The sequence below is a fragment of the Palaemon carinicauda genome, chromosome 26 (genome assembly GCF_036898095.1).
Source record: "Palaemon carinicauda isolate YSFRI2023 chromosome 26, ASM3689809v2, whole genome shotgun sequence".
Lineage (NCBI taxonomy): Eukaryota > Metazoa > Arthropoda > Malacostraca > Decapoda > Palaemonidae > Palaemon > Palaemon carinicauda.
This window is the reverse complement of record NC_090750.1, coordinates 96,611,435-96,633,360: the sequence shown is the minus strand read 5'-3', so window position 1 is coordinate 96,633,360 and position 21,926 is coordinate 96,611,435. Positions and strand designations below refer to the sequence as shown.

Below are 21,926 nucleotides of genomic sequence, written 5' to 3'. Positions count from 1 at the left end.
GTCCACCTTAGATCCTTCAGACAGCGACGACTGGAAGAAGCTCTGAGAAGCCAGTCGTCCAAATAGAGGGAGGCTCGGATGTCCGCTAAATGAAGGAATTTGGCTACATTCCTCATCAGCCTCGTAAACACAAGAGGAGCTGTGCTTAGGCCAAAGCACAGGGCTTGAAACTGGTAGACAACCTTTTCGAAAACGAATCTCAGAAAAGGTTGGGAGTCCGGGTGGATGGGGACGTGGAAGTAGGCGTCCCTTAGGTCTAAAGAGACCATCCAGTCTTCCCTTCTGACCGCTGCTAAGACTGACTTTGTGGTCTCCATGGAGAACGTCTGCTTTGTGACAAAGACATTCAGAGCACTGACGTCTAGCACCGGCCTCCACCCTCCTGTCTTCTTTGACACCAAGAAGAGTCGGTTGTAGAATCCCGGAGATTGAAGGTCCGAGACTCTGACCACCGCTCCCTTCTCTAGTAAAAGAGACACCTCCCGTTTCAAGGCTTGTCTCTTGTCTTCCTCTCTGTACCTGGGAGAGAGATTGATGGGAGACGTTGCTAGAGGGGGATTCCGTACAAACGGGATCTTGTACCCCTCTCTGAGCAACTTCACAGATTGTGCATCTGCGCCTCTCTTTTCCCAGGTCTGCCAGAAGTTCTTGAGTCTGGCTCCCACTGCTGTCTGAAGAAGCTGGCAGTCAGACTCTGCCCTTAAAGGACTTGGTTCCTTTCTTCTTTCCTCGTTTCCCTTCGGCACGAGCACCTCCTCTGCTGGAGGCTCTGCCACGAAAGGGCGGAATAAAACGGGACGCTGGAGTGTCCATCCTTGGTCTAGCTGACAAGGTAGGCAAAGGGGTAGCTTTGCGAGCGGAGGACGCAACAAGATCGTGAGTGTCCTTCTGTATCAATGAAGCGGCTATTTCCTTAATCAGGTCTTCTGGAAAAAGGCACTTGGAAAGAGGAGCAAAAAGAAGCTCGAATCTCTGGCACGGTGTAACTCCAGCTGAAAGGAATGAGCATAGGTTTTCACGCTTTTTAAGGACTCCGGACACAAATGATGCAGCAAGCTCATTAGACCCATCACGTACGGCCTTGTCCATGCAGGACATAATGAGCAAGGAAGTCTCTTTCTCTGTCGGAGAGATCTTTCTGCTTAGGGCTCCTAGACACCAGTCTAAGAAGTTAAAAACTTCGAAGGCCCTAAAGATACCTTTCAAAAGGTGGTCCAGGTCCGAAGATGACCAACACATCTTTGAGCGTCTCATGGCAAGGCGGCGGGGAGAGTCTACGAGGCTTGAGAAGTCGCCCTGGGCAGAGGCAGGAACTCCCAAGCCGAGAACTTCTCCCGTGGCATACCAGACGCTCGATCTAGAAGAGAGTCTAGCAGGGGGAAACGTAAAGGCTGTCTTCCCTAAACTCTTCTTGGAATGCAACCATTCTCCTATCACCCGCAAAGCTCTCTTGGAAGAGCGTGCGAGGACGAGTCTAGTAAAGGCAGGAGTGGTAGACGGCATGCCTAACACAAACTCTGACGGAGGAGAACGAGGAGCCACAGAAACAAACTGGTCCGGAAACATCTCTTTGAAAATGGCCAAAACTTTCCTAAAGTCCAAAGAGGGTTGAGTAGACTTAGGCTCGTCCAATTCAGATTGTGGTTCATCTATGTGTGCAGCAACATCATCATCAGAAAGTCCCTCATCCGATAACTGATGAGGAAACGGCAACGGAGTGGGTAACGGCTGGTTCGCTGAGTCCGGTCGCACGGGTGCATGCGTGACTGAGCCGGACGCAACGTCATGGAACTGTTGCCCAGTCTGTGAGCTGGCAACAACCATGGCAGCGCGGGGACGCACAGCGTCTACTCCAGCCTGTCTGGACTGATGTGGGTGCGCAGTGGAAAGCACACTGGGTTGCGGAGGTTGACGCACCGCGTCAAAACAAGCAACTCTGACGGTTGTTGAACCTCCCGAACGTCAACGGAGACCTCCGTGCGTCGCTTAACGTCAACATGCGGCTGGCAGATCACACTGGAACGCATGGGTGGCGGAACTCTCTCAACTGGTGTGCGTGAGAAGGTTACCTCAGCATCCACAGGACGCACAACCGATCGTGTGGAAGGTTGTAGGTTAGGTACTGCACTAGCTGGTGCGGCAGCAACCTTCTCCGCACGAAAGTCCTGCATAAGAGACGTCAGTTTTGACTGCATATCTTGCAGTAGAGACCACTTAGGGTCTACGGGAGCAGGTACAGCGACAGACAGTGTTACTGTCTGAAGCGGTACCGCTTTGCCTCTCTTAGGCGGTGAGCAGTCATCGGATGATGGCAGCGAGTCCGAACTGACCCAGTGACTACAACCGGGCCGTTGGACTTGCGCTGAAGGGACCGACTTGCGTTTTAACGGTCGTGAGACCTTGGTCCAGGGTTTCTTGCGAGAAACACCTTCCGAAGACGAGGTATAAATGGGCTCTCTCGTCTTAGTTAGGTAGGAGCGATCTTGGGTAGATACGCCCGATACCACGGAGGGAACGTCTGTTCGCTGATTAAAGCCTCTCGAACCCATTTGTCGTACGACATTGCTTCTCCCCTGGACTTGGGAGCTTGCAAGAGGTCCCGGACTAGGAGGACGACAGGCACGAACAGACGAACCCTCAAGCGCAACACTATCCACAACACTATCACTCGGCACTTTAGCACTTCCCACTGCACTTTTGCACTTAAGCTCCTTCACATCCGCCATGAGCTGATTACGGTCACTAACAAGGGACTCAACTCTCTCACCCAGAGCCTGGATGGCACGCATCATATCAGCCATCGAAGGTTCCTGAGTGCCAGGAGGGGGGTTAGGAGCAACCACTACAGGGGAAGGAATAGGTTGTGGGGCATGAGGAGAGGATATATCAACAGAACGAGAAGAACTTCTCCTAACTCTATCTCTCTCTAGCCTACGTGTATACTTTTGGAATTCGATAAAATCGAATTCCGAAAGCCCAACGCACTCCTCACACCGATCTTCCAATTGACAGGTTTTATCCCGACAATTGGAACAAACAGTGTGAGGGTCGATAGAAACCTTCGGAAGACGCCTTGAACAGTCCCTAGCATTGCACTTCCTAAATTTTGGGACTTGTGAAGGGTCAGGCATTTTGAATTGGTCAAAGGGAAATTCAAAAAACTATCAAAAAGTCATCAACAAAGAATCCGTTATCAAAAAGAGTTCAAGGATTTGTGTGAAGAGAAACCCTGCACAGCGAAAGCTCAAAACTAGAATAAAGTACTTCACCAATTAGTTGTGAAAAAACTCCAGTTTAGCAACAGCGAGTAAGTACGTCTTGTCGATAGCTCGACAGAGAGAAAATTGAGTCTTTGTTTACATTGAGTACTGGGTATCTGGACGACAGATGGCGCTGTTGGGCACACCCGCAACCTGTGTAGCGATCGCTGGCAAGTTTTTACCGTAGAGTTGTCTGTCGGGCAACAGAGTTGCAGCTATATAATCACCGGCTAAGTTAAATATTGAAAAATTATGTGTTAATGCATTAGACCAGGAGCCCAAGGGGGGTCTCGACACTGGGAAGGTGTAAAATTTTCCTTTGCAGTAACCCATTCTTCTATGCGAGAAACTGGACAACTGGCAAGGAGGAGATAGTGGGTGTGGTCATGACATAATACCAAAATTTCAATCAAAATGGTCCAGTCCAGCTTTTTGTTGTAACTAGTTCATTCAATTCAATTTAATTTTGGATTACCAACACCTTGGGGTATTCAAGCCAGTCATGATTATACTGTATAACTCACCAGAAATAACATATATCAGCTATGTAAGGTAACCACTTCAAAAGAGCTACAAAATCTTCAGCAGGGTTTCAGGTATTGATAATGAATACTTTTAGTCATTTACTATGGTGGGGTACCCCTGTTAGCCACGCTCAAAGTACCCCGTCCCAGAAATGACATAGTTCATTTCATGAGGTAACCACATCCTACCCTTTACTAAATCTTCAACATTGTCTCAGGTATTGACAATAGACATTTTCAGTCACTTACTGGAGGGGGATACCCCTGCCAGCCACGCCTTAAGTACCCCTCCCCAGAAATGACCTAGTTTATTTCATCAGGTAACCACGTCCAACCCTCTACAAAATCTTCTGAAGAGTCTCAGGTATTGATAATGGCACTTCCAGAGTATCCCACCCAAGAAATGTCCTACTTCATTTCATGAGGTAACCACTTCCAACCTTCTATAAACTCTTCAGCAGGGTCTCATGTAAACAGACACTTCAGTCTCCTATTGTGGAGGGACACCCCAGCCAGCTACACCAAATCTGCCCGACTCCCAGAAATTACCGAGATATAAAGCTCCTGAAGTGAACACTTCGAACTAGCTGGAAATTCTTAATACAGGTCTCAAATAATAACAACAGCCAAGGCACCCTTGTCAAAAGTGCCTATATTCATCAGACTGTCTTACATGGTTTGGCTTTATTGTTTTCAAATACAGAAAAACATTAATCTCATATGATATTCATTAAAATATTAAATTAACAAATACAAATTGCATACATTCCCTGTTATTAAGTTCAAATATTTCTTATTGGATGTGTTATATTCACTAATTACATAAAACTCTAGGATATCCTATAGGTTCTGAGTTTAAGGGATACACTTTAGCAGTCTATTACATAGTAAAAAGTGGTAAGGTGTCATTGTTATCTCTAAGATCCATGTCAAATATTGAGAAATCTTGCCGAGTTTTGAAAAGGAATATTCTGCTTGCAGTACACAATAATGCAGTGAATTCTATTGTACCTCATTTGCAAGAGCCTCATCAAACAAGGTTAAACATGTTAAATGCACAATGTTCATTTACATTCAATTTGGTAATTACACCAGTCATTTGAAATAAAGTGCACATAGCTTTCAGAAGTGATTATTCAATTTGCTATTTTAATAATCCTGTCCTGTTATACGTGCCTGATATCCAGCATGAAGTTGGAATATCAAGAATTTTAAGTAATTTTTATTTTTCCTAACATACTTACCGAGAACTACTTTCTTAGGAGTTACCTGTAACCTCCTCTCTACCGACCAGAGTTTGTGTGTAGTGTACCCCCCCACCCGTTTTCTAAGGAGGCCTACCCCCGGCATTAAGGAATGTGCCCCGAGGGTAGGCTTATCGTAGGTCGATGTCCGGCCGGGTCAGCTTCTTCAGTAAGTTCTATTGGATTAGCACAATGCTTGCAAGGGAAGAGAAGGCACTCGGGGAAGGAAGGGAGGGCCATTACCCGAAAGTAGTTCTCGGTAAGTATGTTAGGAAAAATAAAAATTACTTAAAATTTTTGATTTGTTCCAACACGAATACTTACCTCGAACTACTTTCTTAGGAGACTTACACTTTAGGAGGCGGGAGTGCTATTCTGACCCCCTGACTCGGGAAGCGGAGGCCAAGAGGCCCAGGGATAACGGTACCTACTAGAAAACGGATGCGAGGGTAACTACACAAGAGTTCACGTTAGTGTCTAAGTACTCACCCTTTGAAAAACTTCTTCTGATGCTTCTTCCAGTAGCGTAGTCGTGAAGAATGTGTTATCCAATGGTATCAGTTGGTACTCCCCGATGAGGCTAGGAAGCAACTGGGTAGGATGGAAGGAAACCGCACTTGTGCCTACCGGTTGCTAGCCGTGATTGCGCCTGGGGCTTTTACCGTTACACCGCTTGGAGGGCGGAGATGACTGTTCCAATGGAGAACCCGTCTAAGGACTTCCTCGAGTAGTCCTTGAGGTAATGGGCAGTAAAGGTTGACTGGTTCGACCAAGTACCTGCTCGCAGGATCTGACCCACTGCCATGTTCTTCTCAAAGGCTAAGGAGGTGCTCAGGCCCCTGATGTCATGAGGTCGGGGGGTGCCTGGCACTGCTATGCCTTCTTCCTTGTAGGCTCTGGCAATAACTTGTCTCAACCAGAAGGAAATGGTGTTCTTGGACACTTGTTTCTTATTAATACCTGTGGATACGAAGAGGCTCTTGATGCCTGGGCGGAGATGAGCTGTTCTTTCCAGGTATTTTCTAATTGTCCGTACAGGGCATAATTTCAAATCTTCTGCATTACCCGTCCTAGGGATGGCAGGTATTGAGAAACCTTCGAACTTCGGATCCCAGACTGCTGGGTTCTGAGTCTTAGCCACAAAAGAAGGCACGAACTTGAAGGATACTTCTTTCCACCCCTTCGAATGAGAAACGTCATATGACAGACCATGGATCTCACCCACTCTCTTAGCGGACGCCAAGACCAGCAAGAAGACGGCCTTGAGGGTGAGATCTCTGTCCACGATATCCTTCAAAGGTTCAAAGGGGGGACCACACAACATCTTCAGGACCTTGGCTAAGTCCCACTGGGGCACCCTACTCGCCTGTGGGGGGCAGGACTGCTCGAAACTCTTGACAAGCATCGCTATGTGTCTCGAGGCCCCCAGGTCGATGCCCTTCAGGAGGAAGACTAGGCCTAAGGCGGCCCGAACCTCTTTTATGGCTGGGATTGACATTCCCACCTTGTCGCTAGGAAACACCAGAAAATCTGCTATGTCTGGGACAGAGGCCTTAAGAGGTTTAATGCGCTTCTCAGAGCACCACTTCGTGAAGGAGGCCCACTTAGCCTGGTAGACTGCGGCTGACGACTTTCTCAGGTATAGCGACATTCTCTTAGCCGTGGATGAAGAATATCCTTCTTTCTTCAGGAGCCGCTCGATAGTCTCCAGGCGTGAAGACATAGGGAGAGTGGGTTGTCGTGGAGCCTGAGAAAATGAGGTTGATGCAGAAGGTCTGACTTGTCGGGCAGAGGCCACGGTGGTTGACTCGCTAGGTCTTTTAGGTCCGCGAACCACTCTCTCTACGGCCACCAGGGCGCTACCAAAGTCATCTTTAGGTTTCGGGCTGTCCTTACTCTGTTGAGCACTTGCCTTATCAACGTGAAAGGGGGAAAAGCGTACACATCTAGATTGTCCCACTTGTGCTGAAAGGCGTCTTCTAAGGCTGCTTTCGGGTCTGGTACAGGAGAGCAATATACGGGGAGTTGGGCGTTGAGTTTTGTTGCAAAGAGGTCCATCACCGGGGAACCCCAACGTTGGATGATGAGCTTGGCTACTTCCGGAAGAAGGGACCATTCTGTCCCTACTATCTGGCCCACTCTGCTGAGGCCGTCGGCCAGTACGTTTTTCTTCCCGGGAATGAACCTTGCTAACAACACCACTTGGTTCTCTTCTGCCCAATCTAGAATTTCTATGGTGAGATCGCACAACTCCTTCGACTTCAAGCCTCCTTGTTTCTTTATGTATGCCACTACCGTGGCGTTGTCGCACATCAACGCCACAGTGTTTCCCTTTAGCAGACTTGCGAAGTGTAGGCAAGCCTTCTGGACTGCCTTCAACTCCAGGACATTGATGTGGAGTTCTTTCTCCCCGTTCAACCAGGTCCCTCATGCTGTTTCGTCGAGGAGATGGGCTCCCCACCCTTGGTTGGAGGCGTCTGTGAACAGTAGTAACTCGGGTGGGTCGCTCCCGAAGGGCATCCCCTTGAGTGAGTTCGACCGGCAATGCCACCATTCCAGGGAGGGTCTCGTGTTTGGTAGGACTGGGATTAGAACTTGTTGTGAGTCCAGTTGGCACCAGAGGTTCTTCAGGTTCCATTGTATGGCTCTGAGCCTTACCCTCCCTTGGGGAACTAGTTTCTCCAATGAGACCAGGTGACCTATCAGCTTCTGCCAGTCTTTCGCTCTCCTGGGACGCTCTGACAGGAACGGCTGAATGATATTCATGAGGTTTCTTATTCTGTCCTCCGAAGGGAAGGCTTTTCCCAGAATGGTATCCAATGTCATTCCCAAGTAGTTTATTCTGGTGGATGGGGATAGGTTTGACTTCTCCGGGTTGATTACGATGCCCAGATCCTTGCAAAACTGGAGGAGTTTCATCCCTTGTTCCTCCAAGAGGCCCTTTGAGGCGGAAAGAAGCAACCAGTCGTCCAGGTATCGGATGAGGCGAATGCCTCGTTCGTGAGCCCACACTGAGACCGTCGTGAAGACTCTCGTGAACACCTGGGGCGCTGTTGACAATCCTAAGCAAAGGGTCCTGAATTGCAGGATCTGGGAACCCCATTTCACCCGGAGAAACTTTCGACTCGAGGGGTGGACCGGAATTTGGAAGTATGCGTCCTTGAGGTCTATGGTCATCATGTAATCTTTCTCCCTCAAGGACAGCAGGACTGACTTCGGAGTGTCCATTTTGAAGTCCGTCTTCTTGATGAACTTGTTGAGAGCCGACAGATCTATAACCGGTCTCCAACCCCCCGTCGCTTTTTCTACCAGGAACAGACGACTGTAGAAACCCGGCCCTGGGAGAAGAACTTCTTCCATGGCGCCCTTCTCTAACATGGAGGACACCTCCTCTTGAAGGGCGGTCCTCTTCAACGGGTCTCTGGGAGCTAGCCATTCCGCCCGGCTGGCCGGGATAAGAGGGGGTGGTTCCGTTAAGAATGGTAGTCTGTAGCCCTCCTTTAGTACGGACACTGTCCAAGGCTCTGCACCGTGAGCCTTCCATGCTTGCCAATGAAGTCTGAGGCATCCCCCAACCCGAGGCTTGGGGGCCTCCCACTCTATCTTCTTCTGGAGGAGCGGCCTGATCGGCCTCTCCTAGAGGCAGAGTAACCCGACCTGAAGGAGCTTGAAGGCGCTGGAGCTCCCCTGCGGGGGGGCTGAGGCGTTGCGGACCAGGAGGAAGAGGGAGCCTCTCTCTTCGTAGTGCTGGGAGAGGCTTGGGACGTCGCGGCACTATCCGAGACGGACCTCTTGTAGGGCGGTCTCCTAGAAGGAGTAGGTCTGGGGTTGTTAGACTCCTTCTTCTTCGAGACCTTCTCCATGATGGTCTCTAGTTCCTTCAGGGGAAACAAGGGCTCTCCCCACAAGGGTATGCTCCGTATGGCCCGCGCTTCCCTGTCTGGTACCTTCCGGGACACCTTCGTCAGTACGGTGTCTCTCTTACTGAGTACCCAGTTAGCCGTCAGGGCGAGCGACTGGTAAGTTAAAAATTTTAGGGTTTTACCCCCGGAGGTAATAAGGTCTCTCAGGAGGCCTTGCTGGTCAGGGTCCGCGGGGTTGAACGAGGCTTGTACCCCTACTAAGGTGGAAGCCCACCAGTCCAGCCAAGAGGAGACGTTCACTAAATCTCTCAACATTTCCTCCATCATGGAGGCCTCTGCTGGCGAGAAACAGACCGGGGCCGAAGAGGCCCTATCGTCTGAGGCACCCTGACTCAGAATGTCGATGGATGACTCCACTTTACAGGGGCCTGGGCGACGCCCCTCCGGCACATATACTTTGCCCTGAGTATTGAGGCCCTGGAGCAATTTTGAGGAACTTTGGGTTTTGGGGGCTTCGGCATTACTAGCCACCACCTTGTCTACATACTCCTGCCCTAGGACCAGATCTCGGGCTAGAGGAAGCGCTAGAGACGTCTTAGGTTGGGTAGGGGTCTACATAATCCTTAACAGGCTTGACCTCCAGTAATCCTCGTCCGTAGCTGTAGGTTCCTCAATTTTGTGGTGCTTTCTAATAAGACCAACGACCCTCCTATAGGCTGAGTCCTCCGTTGGTGAACCCTCCCTTCCGTCAGCCGAGGTCTCGGCTTGGGGTCGGGGAGCTGGGTTACCGGGCACACCGACTGGACGTCTAGCTCTTGGGGCCAGGGGTGCCGTCCTACCGAGGTACTGGATTTCATCTGCGGGGACGTCCGCACCAGGGGCCTGGGTTAACGCAGGCATCGCTGATTCAGCGGGGACTCTCGTCCGCTCAAGGGCTCTGGGTGCCGAGGACGCGGTTCCCGTGGGCTGACCCGGCAGCGGGAACCGTTCCTTCCGACCCGAAGGCCGCACCAGCTGGGCTGGTTCGGCCAGGCCGCCTGACAAGAAGCGCGTTTCCCCCCGCTGGGCGGGGTGAACCGGAGGCTTCGACGACTTAAGCCTTCCTGTGGAGTCCTTTCTGCGAGCTTGGTTGCGAGGGTCAAGGTCGTGTTTTGAGGACGGCATCCTTGGCGAACACTCTCTGGACCGGCGGTCTGGGAAACAAAGCACCCTTGAGTCCCGGGGTACGAAGACCCAGTCGCCATCAGGAGACCTACTCCTCCTATACTTACGTCCTGGGGAGCGGGAGCGCTTGCTACTGTACCTGGAGCGCGACCTAGAACGGGACCGCTTGCTCCTGGACCGCTCCCTCCGACGACGGTGTTTTCTCCTGACTTCCTCCCCCGATGAGAAATAATCATCCAACGAACCCGACGACACTGTACTTATTGTATGTCGGCCGGTAGCGGGAACCGCGGGGGACTTCTTCACGCGTTGAGTGCCCGAGGTCGACGGCTGAAGGAAATCTTCGGGGACTTCCGTGAGGAGGGCCGGGAACGATTCAAGGCGCTCCATGCTAGGGAGCCAGGGGTCCAGGGCCACTTCCATCCTTAAGGGTGACCTACCCGGCGTCTTTGGAAGCCTCCAACCGAAGGCATCATTACCCGAAGATCGTAACTTCTTCTGGTTGTTTCCGCCTACCGAAGACCCTGAAGCACAGGCCCACGAGGGCGGCGAAGACACAGACACCGCGTTACTAGCCCACAAGGGGTCATCGGAGGACACGTGCCCCCCGAGCACAAGGGCCGACTCTCCGGACGCACTACTGGGTTCTTCACTAGCCCTAGAAGGGCCCGCAATCGGCACTGCACTTTCACTAGGTTCTTGGGGAAGGTCGTGTTCCTTCTCTACGACAGACTTACCTCGTCCCCTACTCTGTGTAGGGGACGGCGAAACAGAGGCCCCGTCGGACCTCTCACTGGGTGATGGTAGCGGCGAAGTAACACTAGCTTTTCTGGGGGAATGTTTAGCCGATTTTCTCTTTTTCGTACCGTAACGTACCCACTGGATATCACTCCAGCCTATACACTCGGGGCACGTATCTGCTGACGAACAAACCCTTCCCCTACAGGAGGAGCAAAGGGAGTGAGGGTCCACTTCAGGCTTGGAGAGGAACGCTCCACACGATTTACCGGCCCTAGGCCCCGGACAACGGCGGATTTGCTCCATAATGCACACAAGCAAGACACAAGTACGAAGGGAATCAAGGAATACACTGGATAAGCACACGGGTGGAAGGTGAACACACAGGAACACCCGGGAAAAGTACACAGGAAAACACAAGTTACCACGCGGGGAACACGTGGGGCACTTAGAATGCACACAAAGGATCGATAGAGAACGAGGGCGACGTGTTCACACATCGCGACCAGAGAACTTACTGAAGAAGCTGACCCGGCCGGACATCGACCTACGATAAGCCTACCCTCGGGGCACATTCCTTAATGCCGGGGGTAGGCCTCCTTAGAAAACAGGGTGGGGGGTACACTACACAAAAACTCTGGTCGGTAGAGAGGAGGTTACAGGTAACTCCTAAGAAAGTAGTTCGAGGTAAGTATTCGTGTTGGAACAAACTAATTTTCAAAATATACATCTATTTATAACATCATAAACTATGATTTCTTAAATAGAAGGCTTTCCACTTAAGCTTTTCATCCTTTTCATACTTTTTGCTATCATCATGCAGGAACGCAAACCAATCAACATGTATCAACGGCAAGCACCAATCTTTTAACGTTTTACTCAAAGGCACATAAAAGAAGTGAATACTGTATTATTTTCTCTTACTAATTCACTCTCACCCTTTCATTCAAGTTCTGTAAATGTTAAAAAGTCATTGTGAAATAACAATGCAATTTTTCATTGAAGGTACTATTAAATAAGTGTATCCTAACCTCAAGCAGGTTTGGTTATGTATATCGAATGGAACACCCATGAACATAATTGGTACTTACAGGACCTGTTACTTCCATTGAACCTGAGGCTGAAGTTGGGTTTGATTTAATTGCTGGCTCTGTGCTGAGGTCTTGTAGTCCCTGAAACAAAGCATATTCTAGTCAGTCAAGTTCAATGTCATCATATAAGTTAACTGCCAAAATTGAATTTATGTCATAGCCAATATAAATGAAAAAAAAGTAGTGTAAAATAAATAATAAACCGTTACAACCTTTTTTATTCACATTTACAGGTCCAAGGTGGGATTGGACTTCTGAGAAATCCAGATAAAATATAGCAATAATCTAAACCTACATTAGGCAACTTCCATACGGCCATAACCTTATGCAGGAACTGCACCTATTTTTCATAATTCTGGTCAAGTATCTATGTTATGCTTTAGTTTAAAATAATATATATGACAAAGAGGTTTTCAATATATAACCAAAACAAAAGAGAGACTTTCAACATTACAGGATATATTGTGAACATATGAATTGAGAAAATTTTCATGTACAGTATACAATTAACCCTCATTATTCATAGGTTCTATCTTCGCGGATTCAGTCATTTATGACACAGAGAACCGTATAACCTACAAAATAAAAATCACATATTCGCGGTTTTGTCATAAGAATTCTTGCGGTTCAACAATTTCATACAGACAGCACTCCTTTGCCCGGGGCATGCTTCCCGCTGCTTCCCTTTCTGCCCAGCAAAACATCCCATTTCTCACTGACTCGGCCTCAGACTTGCATCATCTCTCCTTATGGCTGCATTTCCTGCTTTAATCCTTTTTTATACCAGTTTCACTTTGACGTTTTTTGAACATAATGCCCTTCAAGCGAGCTGTTTCAATGTCTAAAGGTAACTGTCCTAGATAAGTGCAAGGAAGGAATGAAACATGTATCAGTTAGAAGACTTTTCGGCATGAACGAGAGTACCGTGACGTACATTGAGAAGAATACAACTAAGATTCTAGCTGCCGTGGTTGCTAGTGCCCCACACAGTGCGGTTGTATCAAAGGTGAGGGAGAGGGGCATGATGAAAATGGGAAATGCCCTATTCATATGGATCGAGGACCAACATGGCAAGTGAATTATCTTCGACTCTCTCACCAGCAGATTATCCCTGCAGACGCCTTTATATGGCTTGATAAGTTTAACGACATTTTGGGCTGTAAAACATAAAAATAACCGAGGAATTTCCCAGGCGAGTTACTGTATACAGTAGTTTATTTAATCAATTTGTTTAAATCTTGTTTAATTTTAGAGTAAAATGTAGAGAAATGTTAATTCAATTAGTTTTCAGTACAGTTCCATGTAATACTGTATATGATTTTGTATTTACTTGATTTGATGTTAATTAGCAAACGTACTTTTGTCTTTAAAATGTAAAATGTAGTGTACTGTAGACACATGTCTACAAAAGAATTGTACAAAAATGATAAATTTGGAAATAATTTGTATTTTTCCCAACTAATACAAGACTGTAGCTATTTATTTAGGATTATCTTTCAACAAAGCTGGATGGTTAGTCATTAAGACTTTTAATGCGAGGTGGCAACCCTACCCAACCACTATTGAGGTGAGGGTACCCAGCCACCTATATCTACTCACACATCAGTGAACTACTTCGCTTTTTTATTACAGGCAGGACAATTTGTATGAATAGCTACAGGTTTGTATTAGTTAGGCAAATTTGTCATTTGTTCCTTCACTAACAAACTTTATGCTATTTATTAGGGATGACTCGCTCCTTGGTGGGTGGTAAGTCCGACCACTGGCTTTGGTCATTGACCAGGGTTTTCTCTGCACAGTGTTAGACTGTAGCTAGAAGAAAACTTTGACACTTCGCCTGAGCAACCTTTGTGATTGTGACAGATGGCATATGAACATCTAGGTAAGTAGATTCCGCGTTTACAAAATAAGAATACTTAATTGTACCCATAGATGTTTCCTAATGCTTACCCCATAGGAAGCATTAGGGACATGTACAAGTGTAAAATATATACTTGGATACACAAGGCAAGTGATTTTTACCTGCAGATGGGTGAGGCCAGCTTGTAGAGGGAACCATGGAGTTGTTCCCCAAGAGAGGGAAAAATGAAGAAAAGATAAAGCCAGTCATTTTTATTCATTCATCCTAGACTTAACCAAAGCAACCCATGCCCTCAACCATCTGTTACTTGTCAAACAAGGAGCCTGAGGTATTCTTAAACCACTTGTTGTGCAGCCACCACAGGACTGATAGAAAACGTATCGAGGCTCCTGTGGGTCACGTCTTGCAGATAGTGGGCGGTGAAGGTCGTCTGACGCTTCTACATGACTGCTTGCGATACCTGCGTCACAGAAAAGATACGTTTGAAAGCCATGACATGAGCTCTGGGTCGTCGAGCTGGAGGAGGGTCAGGATTCGGTATCAAGTCTACGACTTTACGAATCAAGGTAGACAGGTAGAGATGGTATTCTTAGTGACCCTTCTTTTAATCCTACCTGAACTGACAAAGAGGGCTGCCAGCCGGGGATGAGTTACTGCAGTGAATTTAAGGTAATATCTCAAACTTTTCACAGGGCAGAGTAACAATTGATCCGGATCATTGGTTACAGAACGGAGACTTTTAAATCTTAAAGGGCCCAAATCTAAGGTCCGGTACCCCCGGATTTTGACACTTGGCAATAAACTCAGGGAAGTAGCCGAGTGTCGCTACACCCCCCATACCCTTGAATGGGAGATGACCATGAAGCTCACTGTTTGTATTGGCTAAAGAGTAGGAATGCCGTCTTCAAAGTGAGGTTACAGTCTGTTGCATGGCATAAGGGTTTTTATGGTGGCCCTTTAAATGACCGCAAGACCCGAACCACGTTCCAAGGAGGTGGTCTTATCTCTGACAGGGGGCACATAATCTCATAACTCCGTATGAGGAGAGAAAGCTCCAACAAAGAGTAAAGGTCTACTCCTTTAAGTCTAAAGGCTTAGCTTAAGCTGAGCGATACCTTTCCCAGTCAAGACCAAGAGTTTTTCCTCCCGAAGGTATACAAGAAATTCCGATATTGTTGGAATAGTGGCATTGAGGGAGAGATACCCCTTCCACAACACCAACCTCAGAAGACAGACCACTTTGCCTGGTAAACTGAGGCCGAAGATTTACGTAAGTATCCAGACATCCTTCTCACAACTAGTTGCAAAAAGCCTCTCTGATTGAGGAGATACTGGATAGTCTCCAGGTGTGAAGCCAAAGAGACGGAACTTCCGTGTGAAAGATGTTCACGTGTGGTTGTTTGATTAGATCTTGTCATGGAGGGAGTTCTCTCAGAAGATCTACTAAGAGTTGCAGAAGGTCCGCACCCCATTCTGCATGGTGCCAAAGAGGGGTTACAAGAGTCATCAATAAGTTGTTGGATACTTTTATCTTGCTGAGTAACTTTCTCATCAAACAAAATCGGGGAAAAGCGTACACGTCTATGTTTTCCCACCGTTTTTGGAATGCATGTTGCCATAGAGCTTGAAGGTCTGGGACTGGAGAGCAGTATAACAGGAGCCTGAAGTTCAGGGACGTTGCAAACATATCTACAGTCGGGGAACCCCAAAGCTGGAACTTTGTTGGCTATCAGAGGATTCAAAAACCATTTGGACCCCACAATCCAACTTGCTATGCTCAGGTTGTCTGCGAACACGTTCCTTTTGCCTGGAATGAAGCGAGCTGATAGGGACACAGAATGCTTTTCTGTCCATCTTAGCATTTCCACTGCAAGATGGCATAGGGGCTGTGGAAAGGTACCACCCTGTCTGTTTATGTAAGCCACTACCATAGTGATGTTGCTCATCAGCACTACGGAGTGACCCGCCAGCAACTGAAAGAACTGTTTGAGAGCCAGGAAGGCTGCTCTCATCTCTAAGAGATTTATGTGCTGGCACCTATCGGACTCTGACCAGAGGCCTGAGACTTTGTGTTGTAGCAAATGGCCTCCCCCCACCCTTCTTTTAATGCATCTATGAAGAGCATCAAGTCTGGAGAAGGGACAAGTAGATCCAGCCCTTCGAGGAGGTTTCCGTTTGACGACCACCATTGAAGATCTGCTACTTGATCCTGTCCCAGGGGACTAAGGTGTCCAGGAAGCCAGAGTGTTGGTTCCATAAGGACTTGAGTCACCACTGCAGAGATTGTATTCTGAGGCGACCGTTCGGAACAAGATGGGTCAATGGTATAGGATAGCCTAGAAGGCACAATTATTGTCAGGCAGGGAGATCCCACCATCTGAAGAAGGGACTTGCCACTTCCTTAAGCCTGTGTACTCTGTTGTCTGATGGAAAGACTTTTTGGAGATTGGTGACTATAACCATTCACAGGTAAACCAGTTTCAGAGGGAGCAGTGATGACTTCTTGAGATTTATCCCAATCCCCAGATCCTGACAAAACTTGAGAAGCCTGTCTCGGTGTTGAAGAAGGGTCATCACAGAGTCTCCTATAATCAGCCAATCAGCAAGGTACCTTAAGAGACAAATGCCGTTCTTGTGAGCCCAAGATGACACTAGGGCGAACACCCTCATGAAGACCTGAGGTGTTGTCGAGGCTGAAGCACAGAACCTTGAACTGGTAATGCCTGTTCTCGTGTAGGAATCTTAGATAATTCCTTGAAGACGGATGCATTGGGATCTGAAAGCAGGCGTCTTGGAGAACTAATGTGCACATAACTGCTTGAATGACCGTGTGTCGTCTCCATCCTGAACGGAGTTTGTAGGACAAACTTGTTCTGGGCCAAGAGATTGATGACTGGTCTACAGTCTCCAGACACCTTTTTCACAAGGAAGAGCCGACTGTAGAAGCATGGAGACCTGTTGAAGACCTCTTGGAGAGCGCCTTCTGCAACATGGTCTGGACTTCAGCCCTGAGGGCCAGCTCCTTTACAGATCCCTTTGTATAAGAACTCAATGGAATTGGATCCCAAGTCAGTGGAGAGAGAGATTCTACAAAGAGGACGTGATACCCTACTCCGATCACAACGATTGTCCAAGGATGTGCACCGTGAAGCTGCCACCTTTGCCAGAGACATTGCAGGCACCAGCCCCCATGGAGGACGGGTGAAAGGATTGACCTCCTTATCCTGTCTTCCACTCTTCTTACCCCTGAAGGATTTGGGATCTTTGTGGTCTCTAACCAGAAAGGGACATCTGGACATTCTGCTAGAGGGTCAAGATGACCTGAATGTAGAGAGAATCGCAGGCTGGGGTTGATTCCTGGGAGGTTGAGGGGACCTACCATAAGGCCTGGAAGTCATACCCCTATGGAGGAGGGAATCCTTGGAGAATTTTCTCCACCTGTCAGCTGCCCTATCTACTTCCTTTGAATCGAGGAAGTAAGTACCATCGAGTCAAGTTCCATAAGCGAGTGATTTCAGCTTTCGGCACCGGCTTATAGAATTTCCCATTCACGGTATCCCCCCTCTTTAGAATTGCATTTGCCCACAGGTTGACTATCTGGTTGGAAAGGAACTCCAGAGTGCGGGTACCCGACAAGAGGAAATATTCCAAGGACCGCCTTGTAGATTCTTTGGATAAATCCTCGGATCTCAAAATGTGGCCCAATGGCCCAAGCCATAGGTCAAGCCATGAAGCAGCCTGCACGGCATACTTCACACCATTCTCGATGTTGAGGAGCTCAGTTGCCGAAAGTGACGCAATCAGGCTAGAAAGTCTCTGAATGGAAAGACTCCGAGTAAGGGACTCTGTCTAGAAATAATATAACAACAAGTGTGAAATTAATTAGCCTTGAATTTTCAAAAGTGTTCATATATATAAAGTATACTCACTAGCCTTACTCAAGATAAGTGTTCTACTAACAAATATTTTTACTTATTATAAATATTACTTCCTTTACATTACTAGGTTTACGCCGAAGTGCGCATCATAATTATCCACAACTCTATAACCTTTATTTCCGCACACCTGTGTCTATTATCAAAATGAATAATTCTTCAATCCCTTTCTTTTTACTCGTGTTGCCCATTGATATTGATGTTTGCATTGCTAGCTGTCAGATTAATCCAACCCCCCCTTGGTCATATAGACTGCTTTTCCGCTCGATCCCCTACCCTTAAAATTCCGAGAGATTACTGCACCTGAGAGTTTATGGTGCCCATTATCTCGTATACTGTCCTTTTACTAATCTTGACACTTTGTGCCCCTGGGGGAGGTTTCTAAACTTGGATTATTTTTCACACCATCCCATGGGCAAATAACATTTATTCTATCCTCAGCGTTAATTTTCCTTAACCCGTCCAGATGTTTAGCACTTACAGAATTCCCGCTTATCACTCAGCTGACAACTGACTAAGCCATTGAAACGTGTCCTATGACATATATCCGTTTCCCTCTAGAATCCAACTTCAATCGGACATATATTCATATCTCCTGATGACATGTAAATTAATTCCTACCTTCTTGGAGATTCAAATCTCATCCACAAAAAAGCCAAGCCCATTGACCAAGACTATCCCTTGTAAATTTTACTACCCTGACCTCTGTCTACCCCAGATTAGTAAAGACTTCTAACCTATCTTTGAGTACAAAGATTAGCTACCTGCCAAACAAATTAACATTCCATAAACACCTGCAATTCCGACACCCTCTACCTCTTTTGCCAACTTATCATTTAGCTTGAACCTTAAGAAATACATGACAATTCTAACCAGTTGTGTTCACTCATTCAAGACAGGAAGCCATCTTGTTTGATGGGTACCAATAAGAAGATACCTTGACAGGTCTCGCAACTTCACTCCACATAATTCAAGATAGAAGACACAACCCTCAAGACTGTCTGTCTACTCAAGCCGTAAAGGAATCTGAAAAGCTTCTACACCGAAAGAAATCACTAAAACTCTGGGAGACAGAAATTGCTGAGACTGAGGAAGAGAAATAAAAAGTAACCTGCATTGCTTGCCCAGTTTGTGTTCTCCCTTTTGCTGTCAGTAAACATTCAACATAAACTAATTTGAACTATATATATAGAGACATGACTGTCACCGAGTGTTTTTCATACCCTATCTTAACTGAATTATAGGTAATATGTGAACATAACTTCGAGTGAGAAAAGCCAAGTGATTATCACCCCTTCTCCCTACTAATACAGGTATCTCTATGGTTTATTTAGAGATTGGTCCTTTGAAACACTTTGTATTTAGCTGTAATTTTCTGCGCTCTTGAAGTTAGAACACCAGGGGATTAATGAAAGACATTGTAATCTTTTTCTTACAGGCTTGAGAATCTGTTTGCAAGCCTACTTAAATAAAGAATTTGAAACCATCCATAAACAACTCGGCCAGTTACTCTACCCAACGTATGTCATAGAAAAAGCCATCAACAAAGCTAATACAATATGCTATAAGAAATTATGCAGTTACCAATCAAAGAGATTTCAAAAATAAAATAAAACTCTCATACATAGAAGATATTGAAAATATAGCACATTATGTTAAGAATATAGAAAATAATATTAACACTGAGAAACCCTTCCTTTTTTTATATTCCAAGATCATAGGAAGTGCCCTTATTAATGTTTATCAAAACAAAATATATAGGCTCTTGAGTTTACATAGTACCATGTGGAGTTCATGAAAAATTTTACATGTGACAAACTGGCCATTTTCTATCTCAAGGATTATCAGAACACAAAAGATCTGTCAGATATGGTTTTGAAAACTTGTGAGTTTTCATTCATCTTACAGATTTATGGCAACAGATCAAGTGGAGTGAGTCATATTTGCTTTTTAAAAGTCCCTGTCCATACAGAAGAAAGATTCTGGAATCCGACGGACAGTGGAAAAGCAGACATAGGGGAAAACTAGACTGACCGCCAGATAACTATAAAAGATCAAGTCATGAACCTCCGATCTGGTTATGAATATGAATATGCACCTGGACTAAATACAAACCTTTTTAGAGCAATTTGTAACACTTTTACTTTCATATATAAACTGGCTCTGTTTATTTATTTCTTATTTTACTGTAGAACACAATTATATAGGGAGTTAGTGTTATTTACCTTGTTTCTTTTATAGGCCTTTTTGACAAAATATGTTAAACTGTTTAATTGTAGTTAGAATATATATACAGTATATATATATATATATATATATATATATATATATATATATATATATATATATATATATATATATATATATATATATATATACAGTAGGGTCCCGAATTATGCGAGAATTTGGTCGATTAATGACCTCGTGTAAATGGAAATTCGCGAATTTCGAAACACAAAACTAACAGAAATAATTCCATTGTGGCCATGGCAACCAGCAATTTGCCTATTCAAATGTGTTTACTACCCATTTCCAATACTTTCTTTGTACTATACTGTATTTCTTTATAATATCAAATTGTTCTTGTAAATAAATCAAACATTTAATATACTTTAAAGTTCTAAGAACTTGAAAAATGGTTAAAATTACAACCAGGATAGGTGTAAACACCATATATTTCCCGTTATAACACAACCCAAAATAGACAAATTTTAATGTTTGTCATATCTATTGTATAATACAACTGGTGAATAGCAAAACCATCACTCTATAGACTAGCTTGTTGTATGATTGAAAATCCAGAATTATCAAAATAAAGGCGATTTTATATCATGCGTTTCCTAAACACGCTAAAAAGCAGAATAGAAAACGACAACCAATGTTTTGTTTACGTTTAACTCTGATCACAACGAAGAAACAGACGCATTTATACATCTGTGTTTTTGAATTGACAGCAATTTTACCAAGTATAGATTATATGTTGAATTTGTTATTACCAATGTTCTAATTATTTTTTATTAGAACTTTCAAATAAATGAAATGAATGCCATTTATGAAATGTTTTTCTTTATGATGCCGCCTGAAACGGAAACCTTCCATTTGTTTACGCTCCATCTTCGATCATAATAAACAAACGAATGCATTAAACACACATGATCTAAGTCATAACTAATGATATTACAAACATTTAGTAAACATTATGTTATTACAAATATTTTACTTACCGTATCCATATAAATTCTTAAATTCGTAGCAAAGCTGGAAATTTTTTTTTCCTTATGCGTTTAATCCACAATAGCAAACTGCCTCTAATGACAGAGTGATAACTTACGATAATTCTAAACTGTTACGAAAGATAATTGTCCTTTCCATATCCAAAATACTTTTCCTAACTTCAGTTATAAGTTAACTTGTACCCACCTCAATTATGGATCCATATGCAAAAAAGGAAAAAGAAGAAAGTACTAGGCCTATTTTTAAAGTCACCGAACAATTAGGTTACCGCTATAACGTTCGATGTGAGAGAGAGAGAGAGAGAGAGAGAGAGAGAGAGAGAGAGAGAGAGAGAGAGAGAGAGAGAAAGAGAGAGAGATATGGTTTTAAAGTACTAAACAATAAATATGATAGGTTATAACACATTGGTGTTTATGTAATATTAACTGTATAGATGGTTTGAATAAGTTAAGAAATGGTGTAAACAATTCTTTGTTATTGTATTCGCGCGGAAGCTAGACATCAGCTGATGTGATCACAGCCAAAAGTAAAACAAAAATAAGTTAGCAATACTCGATTTTTAAAACACACCCGAAATTTAACAACTTAAGTACATGTTTTATTATAGCGCAATTGACTTAAAGAGTAAAAATTTTCTGGAATAGAATGGTGTTTCCTAAAAAATAGTGGTTTGCGGACGAAATCGGTTACCGTATTTTAAGCTGATTGAAATGGATGTATACACGGTATAATTTTTTCGTTTTGTATTTAATTGACACTTCAAGAAAACCGATTTTGGTTTCTTCATCTATTAGTAAGTATTGTATAACGAGAGAGAGAGAGAGAGAGAGAGAGAGAGAGAGAGAGAGAGAGAGAGAGAGAGAGAGAGAGAGATATTATGACGCAGAAGGTTACAGACCTAGAACAGGGGAGGATGAAGGGGGGGGGGAGTGATGAGATAGGCTGGGTGGACTCGCAGGGGAGACGGTAGGAGACGGGGGAAGGGGGGATTTGGTTGCCAGTGGCTAAAAAT

General features: G+C 45.3%; 1 protein-coding gene across 1 annotated transcript in view; it reads right to left on the bottom strand.

Moving 5' to 3' along the window:
- Positions 1-21,926, bottom strand: part of LOC137619711 (peroxisomal multifunctional enzyme type 2-like) — a 218,492-nt gene that overhangs the window by 54,163 nt on the left and 142,403 nt on the right. The window contains 1 exon segment of the mRNA XM_068349998.1: positions 11,885-11,965. Coding sequence (XP_068206099.1) covers positions 11,885-11,965 — 81 coding nt within the window.